This window comes from Anabrus simplex, chromosome 2 (assembly GCF_040414725.1).
Source record: "Anabrus simplex isolate iqAnaSimp1 chromosome 2, ASM4041472v1, whole genome shotgun sequence".
Classification (NCBI taxonomy): Eukaryota; Metazoa; Arthropoda; class Insecta; order Orthoptera; family Tettigoniidae; genus Anabrus; species Anabrus simplex.
In genome coordinates, this window is record NC_090266.1 from 237,738,180 (window position 1) to 237,755,999 (window position 17,820).

The following is a 17,820-nucleotide window of genomic DNA, read 5'->3' on the forward strand; positions in this document are numbered from 1 at the left end:
CCACTTCCCCTCCAGGAAAATGCCGGGATGGTACCTAACTTAAAAACGCGGCCACTTCCTTCCCTCTTCTTTGCCTGTCCCTTCCAATCTTTGCGTGCCTTCACAAGGCCCCTGTTCAACATAGAAGGTGAGGCTGTCTGGGCAAGGTACTAGTCCTTCTTCCCAGTTGTATCCCAGACCAAAAGTCTCACGCTCCAGGACACTGCCCTTGGGACGGTAGAGGTGGGATCCTTCGCAGAGTCCGAGGGGAAAAACCTACCCCTGAAGGGTAAACAGATTAAGAAAGAAAGAAAGAAAGAAAGAAAGAAAGAAAATATTTCAGTTTTAAATCTCTATTTTCACGGGAATTGAATCAGAGTTCAAAATATCGATTTTTAATTTTCATCCACTCTGTGACAAGGGACCACCGGCGTTCTAACTCCTCGTTTAGTAATTAAATGATTATTTACATTTTAGCAATATAAATTATTGAAAGTTCACGACCAATACAGTAATGAAACAAAACAACTTCCCACAATACGTAAATTAATAGGCCTATAAATGCTACAATGAAATGCGATCGTAGTTCAGTCACAAAAAAAAATAAAAGGGACAAACGAACTTACCTCCTTACAGCAAGCTTGGCAGGAGACTACCTTTCCATCCATAGTGAAATTGGGATCCCCTGTGATCCACCGCTTCAGCCAGTAGGACTTCGACGATTTTTCTTTGCAGTTACAATTGTTTTACGCCACGCCGACACAGATAGGTCTTATAGGGACGATGGGATCGAAAAGGCCTAGGAGTGGGAGGGAAGCGACTGTGGCCTTAATTAAGGTACAGCCCCAGCATTGGCTGGTGTAAAGATGGAAGACCACGGAAAACCGTCTTCAGGGCTGCCGACAGTGGGGCTTGAACCCACTATCTCCCGGATGCAAGCTCACAGCTACGCGCCCCTAAGCGCACAGCCAACTCGCCGGTAATTTTTCTTTGGGCATTGCCACAGACACACTTCTTCTTCAGAATAAATCACAACACGTTCTGAAGATAAAGCATACGCGTACAACAGTTCACATCGAGAAGGAGGTATAAGTGTTCGACGTTGATTTGTTCTCGCATATGTCGAAGGTTGGAGGGGTTGAAGGCTTCGAAGTCAAATTGTTCCTTGTGTCTCCTGACAGAAAGTTCTCAAGAACTATTTCTGGTGACTTCCAAGAATTCCCATTTTTGTTCGTGGGGTAAACAGATCTTGAAAAATGAGAAGATAATACTGTCGAGCACATCAGTTACAATATAATGCACTGGAAGAAAATCGGCTTCTTTAAAATAGATTCAAAAGGCATCAAATAGGCAATTATACTCCAAATAGGCACAAACCCCTGAAATAGGCATTTATAGGCACAATAAAGCCAACGAAATCTAGTTTAAGGGACCCTAAAACGCATTTATATGTCAAAAGCCTACGTTTCTGAGCACAGGAATAAAATAGGCAAATAGGCAAATTCCCGTCTCTAGTAATAACATAAAGTATTGATTAGGTGGAAGCTTCAAAAACTTCGTATTTGTGAATATTAAAATCAATACGGGAATGAAACTTATAGATTATGATAATGTACTGAGATTATATTGAAAATGAATGCGCACACACTCTGTTTGTTCTGTCAAAAATAATGTTCAAAATTGATTCTGTGCTATTAATTTTCACTCATCAATAATCCCACAATTCGACTGACAATTGTTGTTTTTTTTTTTATAGGCGTGTATTGACTTGTGCGTTGTTGTTGTTGTTGTTGTTCTTGTTGTTGTCAAACGCAGAGGTTAGTGACCAACAGAGTTTCGTGAACAGTAAAAGTGAATTTTCATTCGAGTGCTCCTTAGTATAATTCCCTGCTAATCTTAACCCTTTAATAACATTGTTCATTAACCAAAATATCAGTCGAAATGTATGGTCGACTGAAGAAGTCCAGGTAATGCTGGAGATTTACAAGGAAAAGAAATCCATAAGTTTTTCAATGGTAAAAGGTTTAAGAACACTGAAATATACAGTAAAAGTTGGTGCAGCAAGAAATGGAAAGGAGAGGCTACAGTTTAAAAAATGCTGAACAAATAAATGAAATTTTAGGGTGCCGTCCATGTGCTTCTCTAGAGGGTTTGGACACTGTAGATCACAGTTTAGGCCTCTTGCAAGAAGATTGTCCCCAGCCAGTGGAGGTTGAGGTACATCTGTCCATCATTCAGACAAGTTTAATACATTAATTCAGTCTCCTACAAGCAGCATGTCATCAACACCATCATGTGATATGTGTGAAGATAGGCCTCACCGTCCTTTGAAAAGGAAGGCAAAGGACTCTGGAAGTAACATTGATGAGTTCATGAAAAAAGAACTGAACTCTTGAATGAATTCTTCAAGAAGCAAGAAGAAAGAGAAGAAGCTGCTAGCAAAATAAGAGCAGAAGAGCTCCAAACTATTCTTTCTGCCTTCACCTCTGCAATAAGTTCAGTTGCATCCATGCCACCACATTATCCCTAGCCCTACCCTGTCTTTTCTCATCAATCTGCCCAGTTCAGTTTCCCAGACCAACAACCTGGCCCCTCTACATCAAGAATACCACATTTTCCCGACCATCATCCAGGCCCCTCCACATCAGGAACTCCACATGTTGAGAAGAAAGCAACAGAGTGTGAGAACACACCATCTGACACTGTAAGAGAACATTTCATGTTATCTGAAAATACACTAATGAAAACAGTATTGTACCAGTATTGATTGAAAAAAAATGTATTCTGTGTTTTCTGTTTTAATCACATGTAATTTATCTATTGGCTTCATTAAATATTATTATAATTAGACTATACTGTAACGGGTTGGCGGGGTAGATAAATAAATAAATGCGTACAGCACCTGGTAGCGTCCTATTTCTAAGATTTATTAACTAAGCACTACAATTACAGATTTACACACACACAGACGATAGCCGAGCTTACAACTTACACACGTACGTGGTCACACACTTACAGACGGTTCGCGCTCTCTCTCTTAGTTTCTCTTATGTTCCATCTACAATGACACATACACACAGTCATCGATTATTTACAGTACACTCTCTCAGCCACTCAGTCACACTCGTTAGCGCTGTCACAGTCCACAGCCTACACGTCAGCCTCGCAGGTTGGGATAGTATCCGCTGTTCACTCAACCCGTTGAACTCCGCAGTCTTCACACGTCGTCTCCTACTGTTCCCTTCTTCGCCGCTCCAGAATACTCCAGGTTCTCCTCCAGCAGCCAGCCTCAAGGGACACACACACACACACACATCATCAGGAAAACAGGAACGAGTCCTCAGCTCCAACAGACAGATACTCGATCAGGCTGCAATCTTCCAGGCCATCACTGACTGCGCTCCAGCGAACTCAATCTCGCTCCCTTTCACTCACTAACTAACTCTCATTCTGACTAACTCTCACTGACTCCAGGCAGGTCGTTCCTCTCTTATATACCTGCGCTGGTTCTTCTAAAATCATCCGGATGCTGGACGGGTCCAGGAGCATCGCGAGATGGAACACTCCAGATTAATCGTGGAGTCATTTCTGTCGTCCCACGCGGCGCGACCACGGACAGAAGAGAGAAGGGCCCGCCCAGCACTTAAATGATGCTCGCGATTGGCGCGCTCGACTCTAACGGGGTGGGGGCGATGGGTGATGAGCTCGGCGCGTAGTGACTTGGCATGGCGGATGCTATATCCATTACAATGCATTTTAATCTGCAATTTTTCTTCAGAAGTAAAGAATTAGACAAGTTAGTTACAGCATGAATTATACTACAGTAAGAGGAACATACACTAGTCTTTGTCACTGTACCAACACTTGACTTTTTTTGAGCTGTAGTAAGCATAGAGTCTCCTTAGCCACATTGAATTCAAGGGAAATTTAAGTTTCATTCTTTCTGAAGTCAGCTGCAGTGATGTATGTATTCATTTCAATGTTTATAATGGAGGGAAAATTGTCGAAGTAGTGAAGGTACATCAAGAGTAGTATTCTGCATATATCTAAAGGAAAAAGTTAAAGTAAGCACTTCTATTAAATAGCTCTACTGACAAAATCACAATGAATCATTGAGAAATTTAAATTGTTATGTGCATCAGAAGGTTACATCTGAACTTCTTGAGGGGGGTGTCAGTTAATGGGTCATTCATGTGATACTTTGTTCCAGACTTTGACATGCCCCATCAATCATTGGGGTGTGACTTTTTAAGGAAGATGTAGACATAATAATGTACAAAAATGCCTTTTAATTCTATATTATCTGTACCTCAAAATACATTTCAGTGTTATTTCTCTCCAGTGTTTGACACCATGTCAATGATTGGCTCAAATAGCTGTCAATTATCAAGAATACCACATTTTCCTGAGGAAACTCCAATTCTGCTTGTTCTGCTGTTTCAAATCATTTATGAATAAAACTGTCTTTTCTAGTTTCTATTATATTATGCAATATTAAGCAGTTACAGACAGGAGCGTAAGCTTAATTTCTCAGCCAGTGTAATGGCACAGGCTGTTGAACGAGTGAAAGCAGGCATGCCAGTAACAGCAGCAGCCAAACAATTCAATGTTCCTCGAACAACACTTCCCTATACAACATCTGGTAAGAGCCCAGAAGCATGCAGAATCCGACCAACTACCATTCTAACTGCTGAAGAAAAAGTAGTTATGATGAATGGTTGTTGTCAGCTGCCAGATTACATTATCCAGTCATGAAAGAGCAACTTCCAGACTGTACTGAACATCTGATTAAAGAACTGAAGAGACCTAACCATTGTACCAATAGCAGGCCAGGCAGAAAGTGGTATTCTTCCTTTCTCAAGACACATCCTGAACTAAGAGAAAACAAAATCTCACTGCTTCAAGGGGAAATGTCACATGTAAAGGTTTATTCAACTCAGAATAATCTCCTTCACATCACAAATGATCAGACATGCATATTTAATTCCGATGAGACTGCTTTTTTCTACAACCTGTAGCCAGTGTCGAGATAATAACACCTACACAAACTAATAATAATAAAAATACAAAAATAATAATAATAATGAAATACGAATAGTAAAACCTATTCTCATTTTGGTTGCGTATTGAAGATGACTTATATCACAAATATTATAATAATATTTATTTATATTTTTATATTTTTATTTATATTTATATATTTATTTATATTGAACAGGTGGATCTATAAATATTATTATAATATTTGTGATATACTTGATACTGACCTCACTTAAGCGACTGCAGCTATCGAGCTCGGTAAAGCGATCAATGTGGAACTGGGATTGATGAGGTGAGAGCCTATCTATTTGTAGACAGCAGTGTATGAAGATGTGGAGATTGTCCTTGTCCTTTTGTGCTTCTATGTTTGTCCTAATCTCCTATTTTTGTTGCTCCCTCTTCCCACACTGACTTGCCATTGTGTTCTTCCTATTATGTGTGTTCCTTTCTTATTCCCTCCTCACTTTCTCTTTGACTTGATTTGACAGTTGTTTGTTCCTTTCTGATACTTATATTAATTAGGTTTTGTATTGAACTATACCAGACCATCTGGAAAACCTCTTCTGAATTACTGTGGCAAGAATTAACGTTGTTAAGATAATATGACTGGATGTTGGGAAGTGTTCTTCAGTTTTTTTGTATGTTGCTGGTTGCTGTAATCTGTATTGATAGTAACTGATTGGATGGATTGCTAGTGGAAGGTGTTATTTACCATGTAGTTAGTAGCTGATGGTAAAAAGTAATTACTAACATTGAGAAGATATGAAAGGAACTGCATTCCCCCCCCAAGATCTATGACTGATCTAGTTTGCAGTTACTAATTTTGAATTATGCTAGTTAAGCAATAAGTGCTTCAGTAATTATATGTATTTGCATCATTAAAGCTCTTAACTTCTTCAGGGTCTTTCACTCAAAGTGGGGCCAGTCGACTCGGCAGGTAGAAGGGCGAGCTGAAGGTCAGACGAGCACATGGCAGCGCGGAGCTGAGACAGTTGCGATGCAGGATTTGCTGAATAAAGTGTTATTTTGTTAATAGCCTATTTTAAGTTATAAGTGTTATACGTTTAAAACATGTGTAGGTGTTAGTGCTTATTGTTTATGGCATGTACATGGTTATTGTTTAATTGTTATTGTGTTTCAAAATTTCGTAACGTGTTATTGCTAAGTGTTAAAGCCTATTGTTTTAGTAATCCCTCAAACTGCGTACACATTAGAACAAAAGGTTTTCATGTACGACACATATGTACTGACAAATTCCTGCAGAGAATTTAGGTGGTATATAAGAAAATTCCCAGGTGCGAACATTTCAGGTAGAGAAACTGTAAGAAGACTTGTGAACAAATTTAGAAGCACAGGTTCTATTCCTAATAGAAAGCAAAGAGTAAAAAAAAGCATGTGTTTACTGAAGAGAAATTGTGCAAGGTAGGGGAAAAATTAGAACATACTCGTACAAAATTGTTCAAAAAACTTTAGCAGGAAACACATATTTCTATTACCTCCATGTGGTGAGCTACAAAAATGTTAAAATTGAAACTATACAGGATCACTGTTGTTCAAGAGTTGCATCCACATGATAATAAGAACAGGGTAAATTTTTGTAACTGGGTTTTAAGGGGTGTTGATGAATGAAACTATACAGGATCACTGTGGTTCAAGAGTTGCATCCATGCGATAATGAGAACAGGGTAAATTTCTGTAACTGGGTTTTAAGGGGTGTTGATGATGGGGTACTTGGTCCGAAATTAATAATGAAGCATGGTTTCATTTAAGTGGACATGTTTCAATTCAGAATAACAGGTACTGGTCTTCAGAAAAACCTGAAAATTTCATACATGAAACACCCCTATATGATGTGAAAATGTGAGAGTGGGTGGCAGTAACTGCAGACAAGATAATAGGGCCTATTTTTTTTTTTTAACCACAATCACTGGGCAGAGATTTTTATGAAGAATTGATGGACAATGAATGGATATTTTCCAGCCAGTAGCGGCGATTGGGAATTAAAAGTGCGGGGCAAAAAAACACAGACAACAAACAGTACCCAGGTTTGCGGGATATAACGATTGAGGGTAGGGTGGGGGATTTCATCAATACTGAAGAAAAAAGAAGCTACAAAGTGGTAAGCTTTTTGATGGTCTCTGAGCAAATTTCGACAGAGAGGTAGAGGTTGACAGTTTACCAATTTAAGTGCAGTAATAATAGTTTTGTGAGATTTTGATTCAATACTTTACAATAAAACTTTCACCAAAGGAACAATATTACACATTTATTACAATTAAATAAAAGTACGTCATGATTATACAATTAAAATTATTTAGTATTTGACTACATACTAAGAAACTAACAGACACTAAAGAGACTTGCAAACTGACAGATACGCGCGTTAAGCGGATGAATCATTCCTCAGTGTCCATGACCTTGGCAAAAAAAAGTATACCCTGCTATCATTTCTAATTGCACATGCAAAGTGTCCACTACTTGCTTTGGCGCTATACAAATCAGTTATCCGTGACGAGCGACATTTTGTGCGTATTTCTGCTAATAATTTTGTTAATAATTAAAGAAAATAAAGGAAACAGTCAGCTGATAAGATAACAGGGCTTGTACAAATTGCTTTCTTTTAATAATTCCTAGTTTAAGCTGGGTAGAATGGAATCAAAATGTAATAGTTTCTCCACAAAGTGGTGGGGCAACTCCCCCACCCTAATCGCCGCTGCTGTTTCCAGCAAGACTCGGCAACTGTGCATACGGTTAACGAGTTATAAAGTTTAATTGAGGAAATTTTCAACAACAGGGTAATTGGTAAACCATTTTGGCCTGCAAGATCCCCAGATCTTACGGTTTGCGATTTTTATTTATGGGGAATATTGAAAAATAAGTTTTATGCAACAAACCCTCACACTCTAGATGAACTCAGTCAAAATATCATGAGAGAAATTGAGGCTATCTCGGCAGATGAACCAACGCGTGTGAATTAAAATTTCCTCAGACGATACCAGAAATGTGTAGATGCAGGTGGAGGACATTTTCATCATCTTCTGTGACGAGGCGAGTGATTATTTTACTTTGGTTATGTGTTACTATGTGTGCTTGTTTACATGCGATTCGTACGGGCGCTTCCTCGGCCCCAAGCTCAGCGAGTTGCCATGTGCTCGTCTGACCTTCCACTTGCCCTTGTACCCTCTGCGCTGCGCCAGCCGGCCCCAATTTGTGTGAAAAATCCTGTGTTAGTGACATATAATGTGAATAGCTACAGTTAGTATTTGAGAGGGAATATGAGTATTATAAATAATTATCATCCCAGCATTCATCTGGAGAGTAAAAGAAATAGCAAGAAAAGATACATACCAAATGACTCGTGTTATACCAGGAATTTTTCCTTACCTTCCACTATATTATATCCTAACTGATATATTTGATAAATACTTTCACATGTAAGCATGCACTCCTTGTTGTGTGTCTCCTTTTAGTTGTATAGAAACCATACAGTGATTATAAAATTAATACCATGAAATAATGTCATTATTATTATTATTATTATTATTGATTTACAGGAGTGGATCCTTCAGCAACAAGAAGGAGAACGTAAGCAGAACATATCACGTCACTGTCTCCTATGTGGACTGGATTTTACTGGACTACGAACAGATTATTTTTCACACCTGATCAATAAGCATCACCTGAAGCTTGGGTCTCCTGAAAACCTTGTGTTTACAGACGAGTTATTAGATGTTATTGATGAGAAGCTGAGTAGGTAATGTTGCCTGTAATTTACTGTAGTATATTTTTAATTTACTGTAATAAATAAGTAAGCACACACACACACATATGTATGATGTTCCCGTCACATTAATTACAAGGGTTGTAATTATTGTGTAAGGTTGGTCACAGGAATATTATTTATTGTCTCGTCATGTGTGTGAATTTTTATTGAAATAACATCAACTTTTCGTCGCCATAAGACCTATCTGTGTCGGTGCGACGTAAAGCCCCTAGCAAAAAAAAAAAAAAAAAAAAATCAACTTGAGCAGGTGTTACAACTGGTTCACTTGGTGAGCACACTGACTTGCTTTTGTTGTACTGTTCTACTCAACAAGGGGAGAAACAATGTGTGACCCAGACTAGGAAATTTCAAGGCCAGTGTTGTGCTTGCGCATGCTACATTTTAACATTCTCGAAGTGAGGTCCCAAACCAATGAACTGTCACGATTGATTTACCTGAACCAATAAGACATTTTGTAGCGACACACCTTTAAGTAAAGTGCACATAAGCTGACGACAGACTTTGTTTGCTGCTGCTGCTGCTTCCAAATTATCTGGTAGAAAAGTAAGTTTTATCAAAACTTTAATCTCATGATTTGAATAAATAATCTTTAATAATTAATTTAATTTTTAACTCTCATTGATTAGAGTTACAGGTAAAACAGCCACCAGAGTGCATTAGTGTTGTTTATGTTTATTGTTGTTACCAGGCCTGGTAGGGTATATGAGTGATCATTGTGAAGGACACGGAGAAGCCATGTTCTTGGGAGAAGCATTGACTGCTGATGAATGGCATCGCATTGTGTTCAGCGATTAATTGTGGTTCTGCACTTCCCTGGATGACCATCGTCTGCGAGTATGGCAGCGACCTGGGGAGAGGTCGCATTCTTCCAACTGTTTGGAGAAGCACAGCAGTGTTACTCTCGGTGTTGTTGTGTGGGGAACCATTAGGCATGACTTCAGGTCACGGCTGGTAGTGATTGAGGGAGCTCTGATAGCACAACGGTACATCACGGACCTCCTGCATCCTCATGTGTTACCTCTTACGCGACAGTATCTTGGTGCCATTTTTCAACAGCACAATGCTCATCCGCACACGGCACATGTCTCTATAAACTGTCTCCGTGATGTTGAGGTACTTCCGTGGCCAGCAAGATCCCCAGGTCTGTCCCCAATAGAATGTATGTGGTACCTGCTTGGACGTCAACTCCATCCCACTACCAGTATCCAGATATCAGGGACCCATTACAACTGTCGAGGACCAGCTTCCCTTACGAGAGGATACAGCGGTTTTGACACCCTTTCCGGTAAAATCAGTGCATGCATCCAAGCCTGATAGCTGGGCTCGTACTGTGAAGTTCTCTGTAAATTTCACTTGATTTTGTAATCACTGAAAGAACGTCACGCACCCTTTCACATTTTGTTTCCTCCTTCCTTTCTGAGAGCATCATTTTTTTCCTGGCAGTGTATTATTAATCTTAGGAGGATTATTGTAATGAAAACAAGATTCATTTTGTTAATTGCAAGGATTTATGTATGGAATTAATTGAAAACCAGAATTGTTTGAATGAGATTTATTATTTCAAGTTTGAAATAAATTCTGTACATTTAAAGCTTACAGATGAGCTCAAACCATAATATGAATATTACTGAGGTAAGAATAATTAGGAATTTGAGATTAATTTAAAGAATTAATTGGATTTTACGTAAATAATTTATAGGAGAAGGTGGAAATCCTTAATTTATTTATAATATTGAGATAGTTTGTTTTCAGAAATTAGTTCATTGTTGGTCTGTATTTATAGAAAGAAGATTGTAAATTTAGTGTGAAAAGAAATGAGTGTGAAGCACTTCATTGAAGATTTCATTGATTTTTAATCATAAAATTATGCACTAATCATCAGAATTCATTGATAATTATTGATTTATGTTCATATAATTTGTTTTGGCAACAAACTCATGATTTTTATAATAAATGCCACTTTACTGTTTGTTTCTTTTTCTTTTTGGTGATTGTTATTTAGGCCTGTTTATCATCCCGTCTTCTTATGTCTTTAAAAGTCCGGCTCCATGGCTAAATGGCTAGCTTGCTGGCCTTTGGTCACAGGGGTCCCGGGTTCGATTCCCGGCAGGGTCGGGAATTTTAACCATCATTGGTTAATTTCCCTGGCACTGGGGCTGTGTGTATGTGTTGTCTTCATCATAATTTCATCCTCATCATGATGCGCAGGTCGCCTACAGGCGTTAAATCAAAAGACCTGCACCTGGCGAGCCAAACCCATCCTGGGATCACACCGCACTGAAAGCCATACGCCATTTCATTTTCATGTCCTTAAATATGGGTTGGCCACATGAATGGTCCGCACCAAAGGATGATAATAGCAGCAGGAGCAGTTGGTCTGTAGTGGTTGTATAGACTCTTCAGAGTGATATGGAGAGGAAAGACTGTTCCAAAAGAGTGGACGAAAGGGGTCATTATACCAATTTTCAAGAAGGGAGACAGGAAGCAATGTGAAAATTACAGAGGAGTGACATTGGTAACTCATACAGCTAAGATCCTTGAAAGAATCTTGGATAAATGAATAAGAGACAGAGTAGAGGGAAAATTGGCAGAACACCAGTATGGATTCAGAAGAGGCAGGTCCACATTTGACCCAATATTTACATTGCATCAAATGATGGAAAGGTGTCGGGAATATGGAAAGGACACAGTAGTAATGTTTCTAGATATTGAAAAAGCCTATGACAGTGTCCCAAGGAATTTGGTATGGAAAACATTGACATAGGCACAGATTGGGAATGAAACAATGCAGTTGGTAATACCATTGTATCAAAATTGCTAAAGATGTGTTAGAACCAAAGTGGGTCAAACTGAATGGCTCAGAGTTGAGACAGGCTTAAGACAGGGAAGTGTATTGTCTCCCTTACTCTTCATTATTATCATGGATAGACTTCTACATAATATCAAGGATAAGATGGTGGGCGAGCAAGTAAAGTCTATGCTCTTTGCTGATGACATTTTAATTTGGGGAGATAATGAAGAGGAAGTACAGACACAAGTTGATTTATGCAATGATGAGATAAGAAATTTTGGAATGAACTGCAAAAAGCAAAACTTTGATCATGACGAGAGGTAACAGAAAATCCAGAGGAGTGATAAAAATAGGAAATGAACCTCTTGAAGTAGTGAAGAATTTTAAATATTTGGGCAGCATAACGTCACAAGGTGGAACTTTGGGTGGAGAAATTGATTTAAGAATACAGCAGTCTGCAAGTTTCTACCAGTGTATGAGAGACATTGTACGGAACAAAGATGTGCCAATGAAGTGCAAGAAGATTTTATACTCGTCCTGTTATAAACCTATACTGACCTATGCTTCAGCAGCCGGGACGTTCATTAAGCGGAACGAAAGTAAGATACAAGCAGCTGAAATGAGGTTCTTGAGGAGCATACAGGGAAAGACAATACGAGATAGAATACGAAATGAGGAAATAAGGAGAAGCGTGGGAGTGTGTAAACATCAAGAAGAAATTGATATAGCAAAGCTAAAATAGTTTGGACACATGATGAGAATGCCAAGAGAGAGAATATCAAAGAGAATATTCATGGATACATAGACTGCAAAGAGGCCTAGGAGACTGTCTAGAATGAGATGGGGGAGTTCTCTTGTGGACTGTATTGCAGATAGAGGAGTCGAAAGCAACAAATAAAGTACTAGAAGAGGAATGGTGGAAGGATCGAGTAAGATGGAGGGCTTTGCTACACTACCCTACCCAGAGGGAATCTGGAAAACGGAATGGATGAAGAAGAAAGAGTATTGAAAAGGTGGACCATTACGACATTAGTTTAACTATTGCGGAGTAGAATACTCATTATAACAAATAAATTACCATAAATAAATCTTAATTAACACTAAAATAATAAATTATATGCAGTTGTTGTTTCCACACTCAGGATATTTTATTCTTTCTCATATAATTTTCTTGATCCTCCAGCATAACCACCTCCCACAGCCACGACAGTGTCTTCGTATTGCAGGACTTCATTTGTTTGTAACTTGATAGCATCTTTAAAATAGTTTGAAAAGAATTAACACTGATATACTAAAACAGTTCCTTGAGAAGCACATTGACCTCCTCCTCGGGTGCCACACTCCTTGTAGCCAAATTTGCATATAAAAAGTGCTTCTGTATACTAACTATAGCCACAGTCTTTGAAGCGTTTTAGGCAAAACTTTGTACAGAACATTGATTAGCACATTTTGTGTTTAATTCCAAACTTTGTATTGAATTTAGTCACTACCCTTTCATAATAAGTCTTGAAACTACAAATCATGGATTGGAGACTGACGTGGTATTAGCAGGTAAAACAGCAGTTTTATGTTGCTGCTCAGGGATGAGCCGGGCATTTGTCTTTCATTAGGGGAATCATTCTTCCTTTCACTCTCAGTTCTTGATCCCACGGCCAAGGATTGTGTTCAAGAATGGATAGTTTCATTCAGGCGTTACTATCGAACTGATACTTCACTGGAAGTCATCTGTGGTTTTTAAAGCCCTTTGTGTTTTTAAACATCCCAATTAGTAGATGGAGATGGTGGGTTCGAATCCCACCGTCGGCAGCCCTGAAGATGGTTTTCCGTGGTTTCTCATTCCTACACCAGGCAAATCGTGGGGGCTGTACCTTAATTCAAGCCATAGCCTCTACTTCCCAATCCTATACCTTTTCCATCCTTCATTTTTCAAAAACTTTTGATATGTTAGTGCGACGTTAAATTACTAGCAAAAATTTAAAAAATTGTAGTAGATGTTCCCTCTTCGACATGTTGATATATCTCTTTTTTTTTTTTTTTTTCTCCCTAGTTGCTTTACGTCGCACCAACACAGATAGGTCTTATGGCAACGATGGACAGGAAAGGCCTAGGAATGGGAAGGAAGTGGCCGTGGCCTTAATTAAGGTACAGCCCCCAGCATTTGCCTGGTGTGAAAATGGGAAACTAGGGAAAACCATCTTCAGGGCTGTCGACAGTGGGGTTCGAACCCACTATCTCCCGGATGCGAGCTCACAGCTGTGCACTCCTAACCGCACGGCCATCTCGCCCAGTGTGTTGATATATCCACTACATAACTGTACTGTTTAACATTTCACCTCATGGAATAAAGCATTTAATGGATATACCACTCATTCCATTATCATTGAGTGTATCAAATCTATTTCTACTTTAAGACCTCCTTCATTTCGTATACCAAACATAACACACAAAAAAAAGTAACCTTAACCTATTCAAGTCTCAATAAATGGCCACATTGTTAACTTTGGTATCAGAATTATTTTGTCCACCAGTAGTTTGAGTGTACCTGACACACAAAAACATGTATAAAATTCTATCTAATGATTCACTCCAATTTCACATTCATGCCATTGAAAGTTATGACTTATCCATTCTTCATTCTTTGAATGACTACTGGCTATGGTACGAATGTTTCATTTGAAATAGTTTCAAAAGGAGTGGATCCATGTACTCTAAACACATCTCAAGTTTGGACGGTAGGAGGACTGTAAATTTTTCTTAAGTATTTTTGAAGCTGCTGCATCCACGAAATGTATATATGTATGGATTAATGTCTTTGTTTTCCAGTTTCCAATCCAATTCTTTTGTGCCAATGGCTACGCACATTTGGAAGGACCTTGTGTGGCATTGTCACTCTCACTTTCTTCAGTACTGAAGAAGTGAATGCCCTTATCAGGCAGTGCAACGAAAATCGTTAAGATATTTTTATGTTTTTTAGTTTTAAGTGTGTGAGTGAGATGGTGTGTTTGTGTGAATGGGCTGGCTGTCGCATGTACCAGGAAATCCAGGTAAGCCACATGGTTGTTATTCTGTCTCTGTGTCTTAGCTGGGAATGTCAGTGCCTTTTTCTCCTTTGAATAATGACCTGGGCCCAGACAATAATAGCCCACCTCTCCGCCTCCCCACTGACCCTGCACCCTAACCTCCACCACACCCCTCTGTCCTAACTGCATGTTCTAGTAGAATATTGGATAATGAACTCAAGGCTTTTCTACGGGTGATATGTTGTTCCCGTATAAATAGCCAGTCTGTTGTAGCTCATCTAGAAGAACTGAAAAATATATTTGAGGGAGTGAAATACATGTTGTCGCTGTGAGCGAAAGTTGGCTCAGAAAATCCATCTCTTCTAGCATGGTAACACTAGAGGTGTACTATATTCATTGCCACAACCAGGATCATCAACAGGGCGGAGGGGTGGCTTTGTTTTGTAGGACAGACTTAAAGAGCAAGGTAATACATACGTCTGCTTCAACCAGAAACCATGATCCTGAATTTATATTCGTAGAGATTGTTATTAACATAGTCAAAGTTCTCATTGCAGTGGTATACAGGCCACCTAAGGCAGGAGCAGGAAGCATGGGAGAACTAGAAGACAGCCTAATGAGACTTACACCACTTTATGAACACGTATTTGTTTTTGGTGACCTACTAACACAGACCACTGATAAAGTTAAATTAATAAACTCTTTCAAGTCTAGTGATATGACTGTATTACCTCTTGAATCAATTTATCATGTACGAACCTCAACTATAAACTCAGACAGTTTGATTGATCTCATGATAACTAATAATCCACAAAAAATCCTCAAACATGGCCAAATACCAGTCCCAGACATTTCTACACATGACCTTATTTACTTAGCTTATTCACTACGTGTCCTTAAATTCCGACCGAAATATGTGACTTACAGAGATTTATAAAAGTTGACTGTGCACCTAAGTGAAGGTCTTCCGGCCAGCTTGCCCATGGTTGACAATTGAACTAAAATGCATGATGGTGCATCATGATGCACTGTATTGATGTTACAAGCAAACCTCATCGTCAGATATATATGAACAATACCGAACTCTTAGAAACAGAATCAAACAACAGATCTGTAACAAGAAATTTCAATATTTCCAACATTTGGGTAATAACATAAATAGCAAAATCAATTGGAAACAACTCTGATCATTAGGTATTGGTAAACCCCATGAGCGTTCATGATGAAGACAAAATCCCTCACGAAGAGCTAAACAATCACTTTCCTAGGGAAGTCCTTAAAAAAGAACACCAAACCGTGCAAAATACCATTAATTATTTACTAAGACAACAGCCATCGGATCGCCCAACATTCAAATTCCGAACAGTTACAGAGCACGAAGTAAGGAAGAAGGTACTCTCAATTAAGTCTCCAGCTGTGGGAGCAGATGACATTCCTAGATCACCAATATCATTGACATAATTTTGCCAGTAATAACAAATCTATTTAATGCCTGTCTGAACACAGGCTACTTTCCAGCTAAATGGAAAGATGCCCTTATCATTCACATTCCAAAGAAATCTGCAAAAGTTGTATCAGTTTTTTGTCCTGTATTATCCATACTTTAAGCTCTCTCCAAAACTCTAGAAAAACTAATACATAGACAACTGGTACAATATTTAGAAAGGTATTCACTGTTTGATCCCTATCGATCTGGTTTTAGAAAAGGACACAGCACTGCGACAGCCCTAGTTAGAATTATGGATGACATCAGAAAAGCCATGGCGACAGGAAAGAGACACTGGTAATATTGATATCTTATTTGCTAAGTTGCGAAGACTTCATCTCAGTTCTACTGCAGTACGACTGTTCTCCTCATACCTCACAAACAGACATCAGCATGTAGTTAGGCGATAAAATATCAGAGTGGACGAGTAAAATTACAGGCGTCCAGCAGGGTTCTGTACTTGGACCACTGCTATTTATTCATTATATTAATGATATTGCTAATAATTTACATAATTGTACCCATCACCTCTATGCGGATGACCTACAAATCTATAATAATGATCATCGGTTTTCCCTTCCAGCGAGCCGAGTAGGGTGTTTGCAAACGAGTGTCTTCCAAAGTTGCCTATTCAAAAATATTTTGTTGTCCATGACAGATTCCCAATTCGATCCTCTTCTCTCCACGTCTTCCCTCAGTTGGTCCATCCATCTTCTTCCTCGTCTTCCAGCTGGTCTTCTGCCTGTTATTCTCTTTTCCAAATAAGCACATGATAACCTTGTGCTATTCATTCGTTTAACATGCCTAGACCATTTAAGTCTAGATGACCTAAGTCTTTACTCCATTGATTCATTTAGACCTAGGTTAGATCGGATCTCATCATTTTTCACATGATCAAGTCGTGTCTTTTGGAGGGCAGTTCTAGGAATTTTCATTTCACAGGCTTGAATCCTACTACAATCCTTTGATGTTAATGTGCAGGTTTCCAGAGAATATGTAAAGATGGGAATGAAATATGACTTGTACTGGATCATTTTTGCACTTTGTGGGATGTTCTCATCCCATAGTAGGTGTCTAACAATACTGTAAAAGTTAAAGCCTTTGGTTACTCTGTTTGTTATTTCTATCTCAGCTCTATTATTACTAGCCATTACGCTTCCTAAATATCTGAAACAAAATACAAGATATCCATACTGCCATTCAGCATATAAATATCAATATAAACCCAATCAACTACTATGCCAGTGAAACTTTTCTCTTAATTAATCCTGTTAAGACACAAGCTATAATTATAGGACAGACAAGAACTATAGCTATACTAAAAACACCTCCGCCCCCACTCATGATCAACGGAGTGGTAATACCTTTGCAAAAGTCTGTGAAAAGCCTTGGGATCATTGTAAATGAAACCTTGGACTGGCATGAATAAATAACTGATACTTGCAGGAAAGCATATGCTTCACTTCACCCCCTCTTAATTCACCAGACGATTCTTCCACACACTATGAAGATAAGATAAATTCAGACACTCATGTTGCCCTTACTCATTGTGATGTTATATTAGTTGACACTACCAAGGAACAAACCATGAAATTGCGGAAAGCTATGAACTCTTGCATCTGCTTTATTTTTGCATTCAGGTATACCACACGTGTCATCCCCATTACGAGACACTCAGTTGGTTAAAGATAAAGCAAATAAGATAATTGCACAACTTTTA

The 17,820-nt window shown here is 38.8% G+C and overlaps 1 protein-coding gene across 4 annotated transcripts in view; it reads left to right on the plus strand.

The window, feature by feature from the left end:
- Positions 1-17,820, plus strand: part of LOC136864021 (zinc finger protein 277) — a 190,149-nt gene that overhangs the window by 74,906 nt on the left and 97,423 nt on the right. For all 4 annotated transcript variants that reach the window (XR_010859252.2, XM_067140522.2, XM_067140523.2 and 1 more), the window contains exon 4: positions 8,574-8,773. Coding sequence is in view for 3 of the 4 variants with exons in the window: in XM_067140522.2 (XP_066996623.1) it covers positions 8,574-8,773 (200 nt within the window). In the remaining variant the exon portion in view is untranslated. The remainder of the gene's footprint in view (positions 1-8,573; positions 8,774-17,820) is intronic.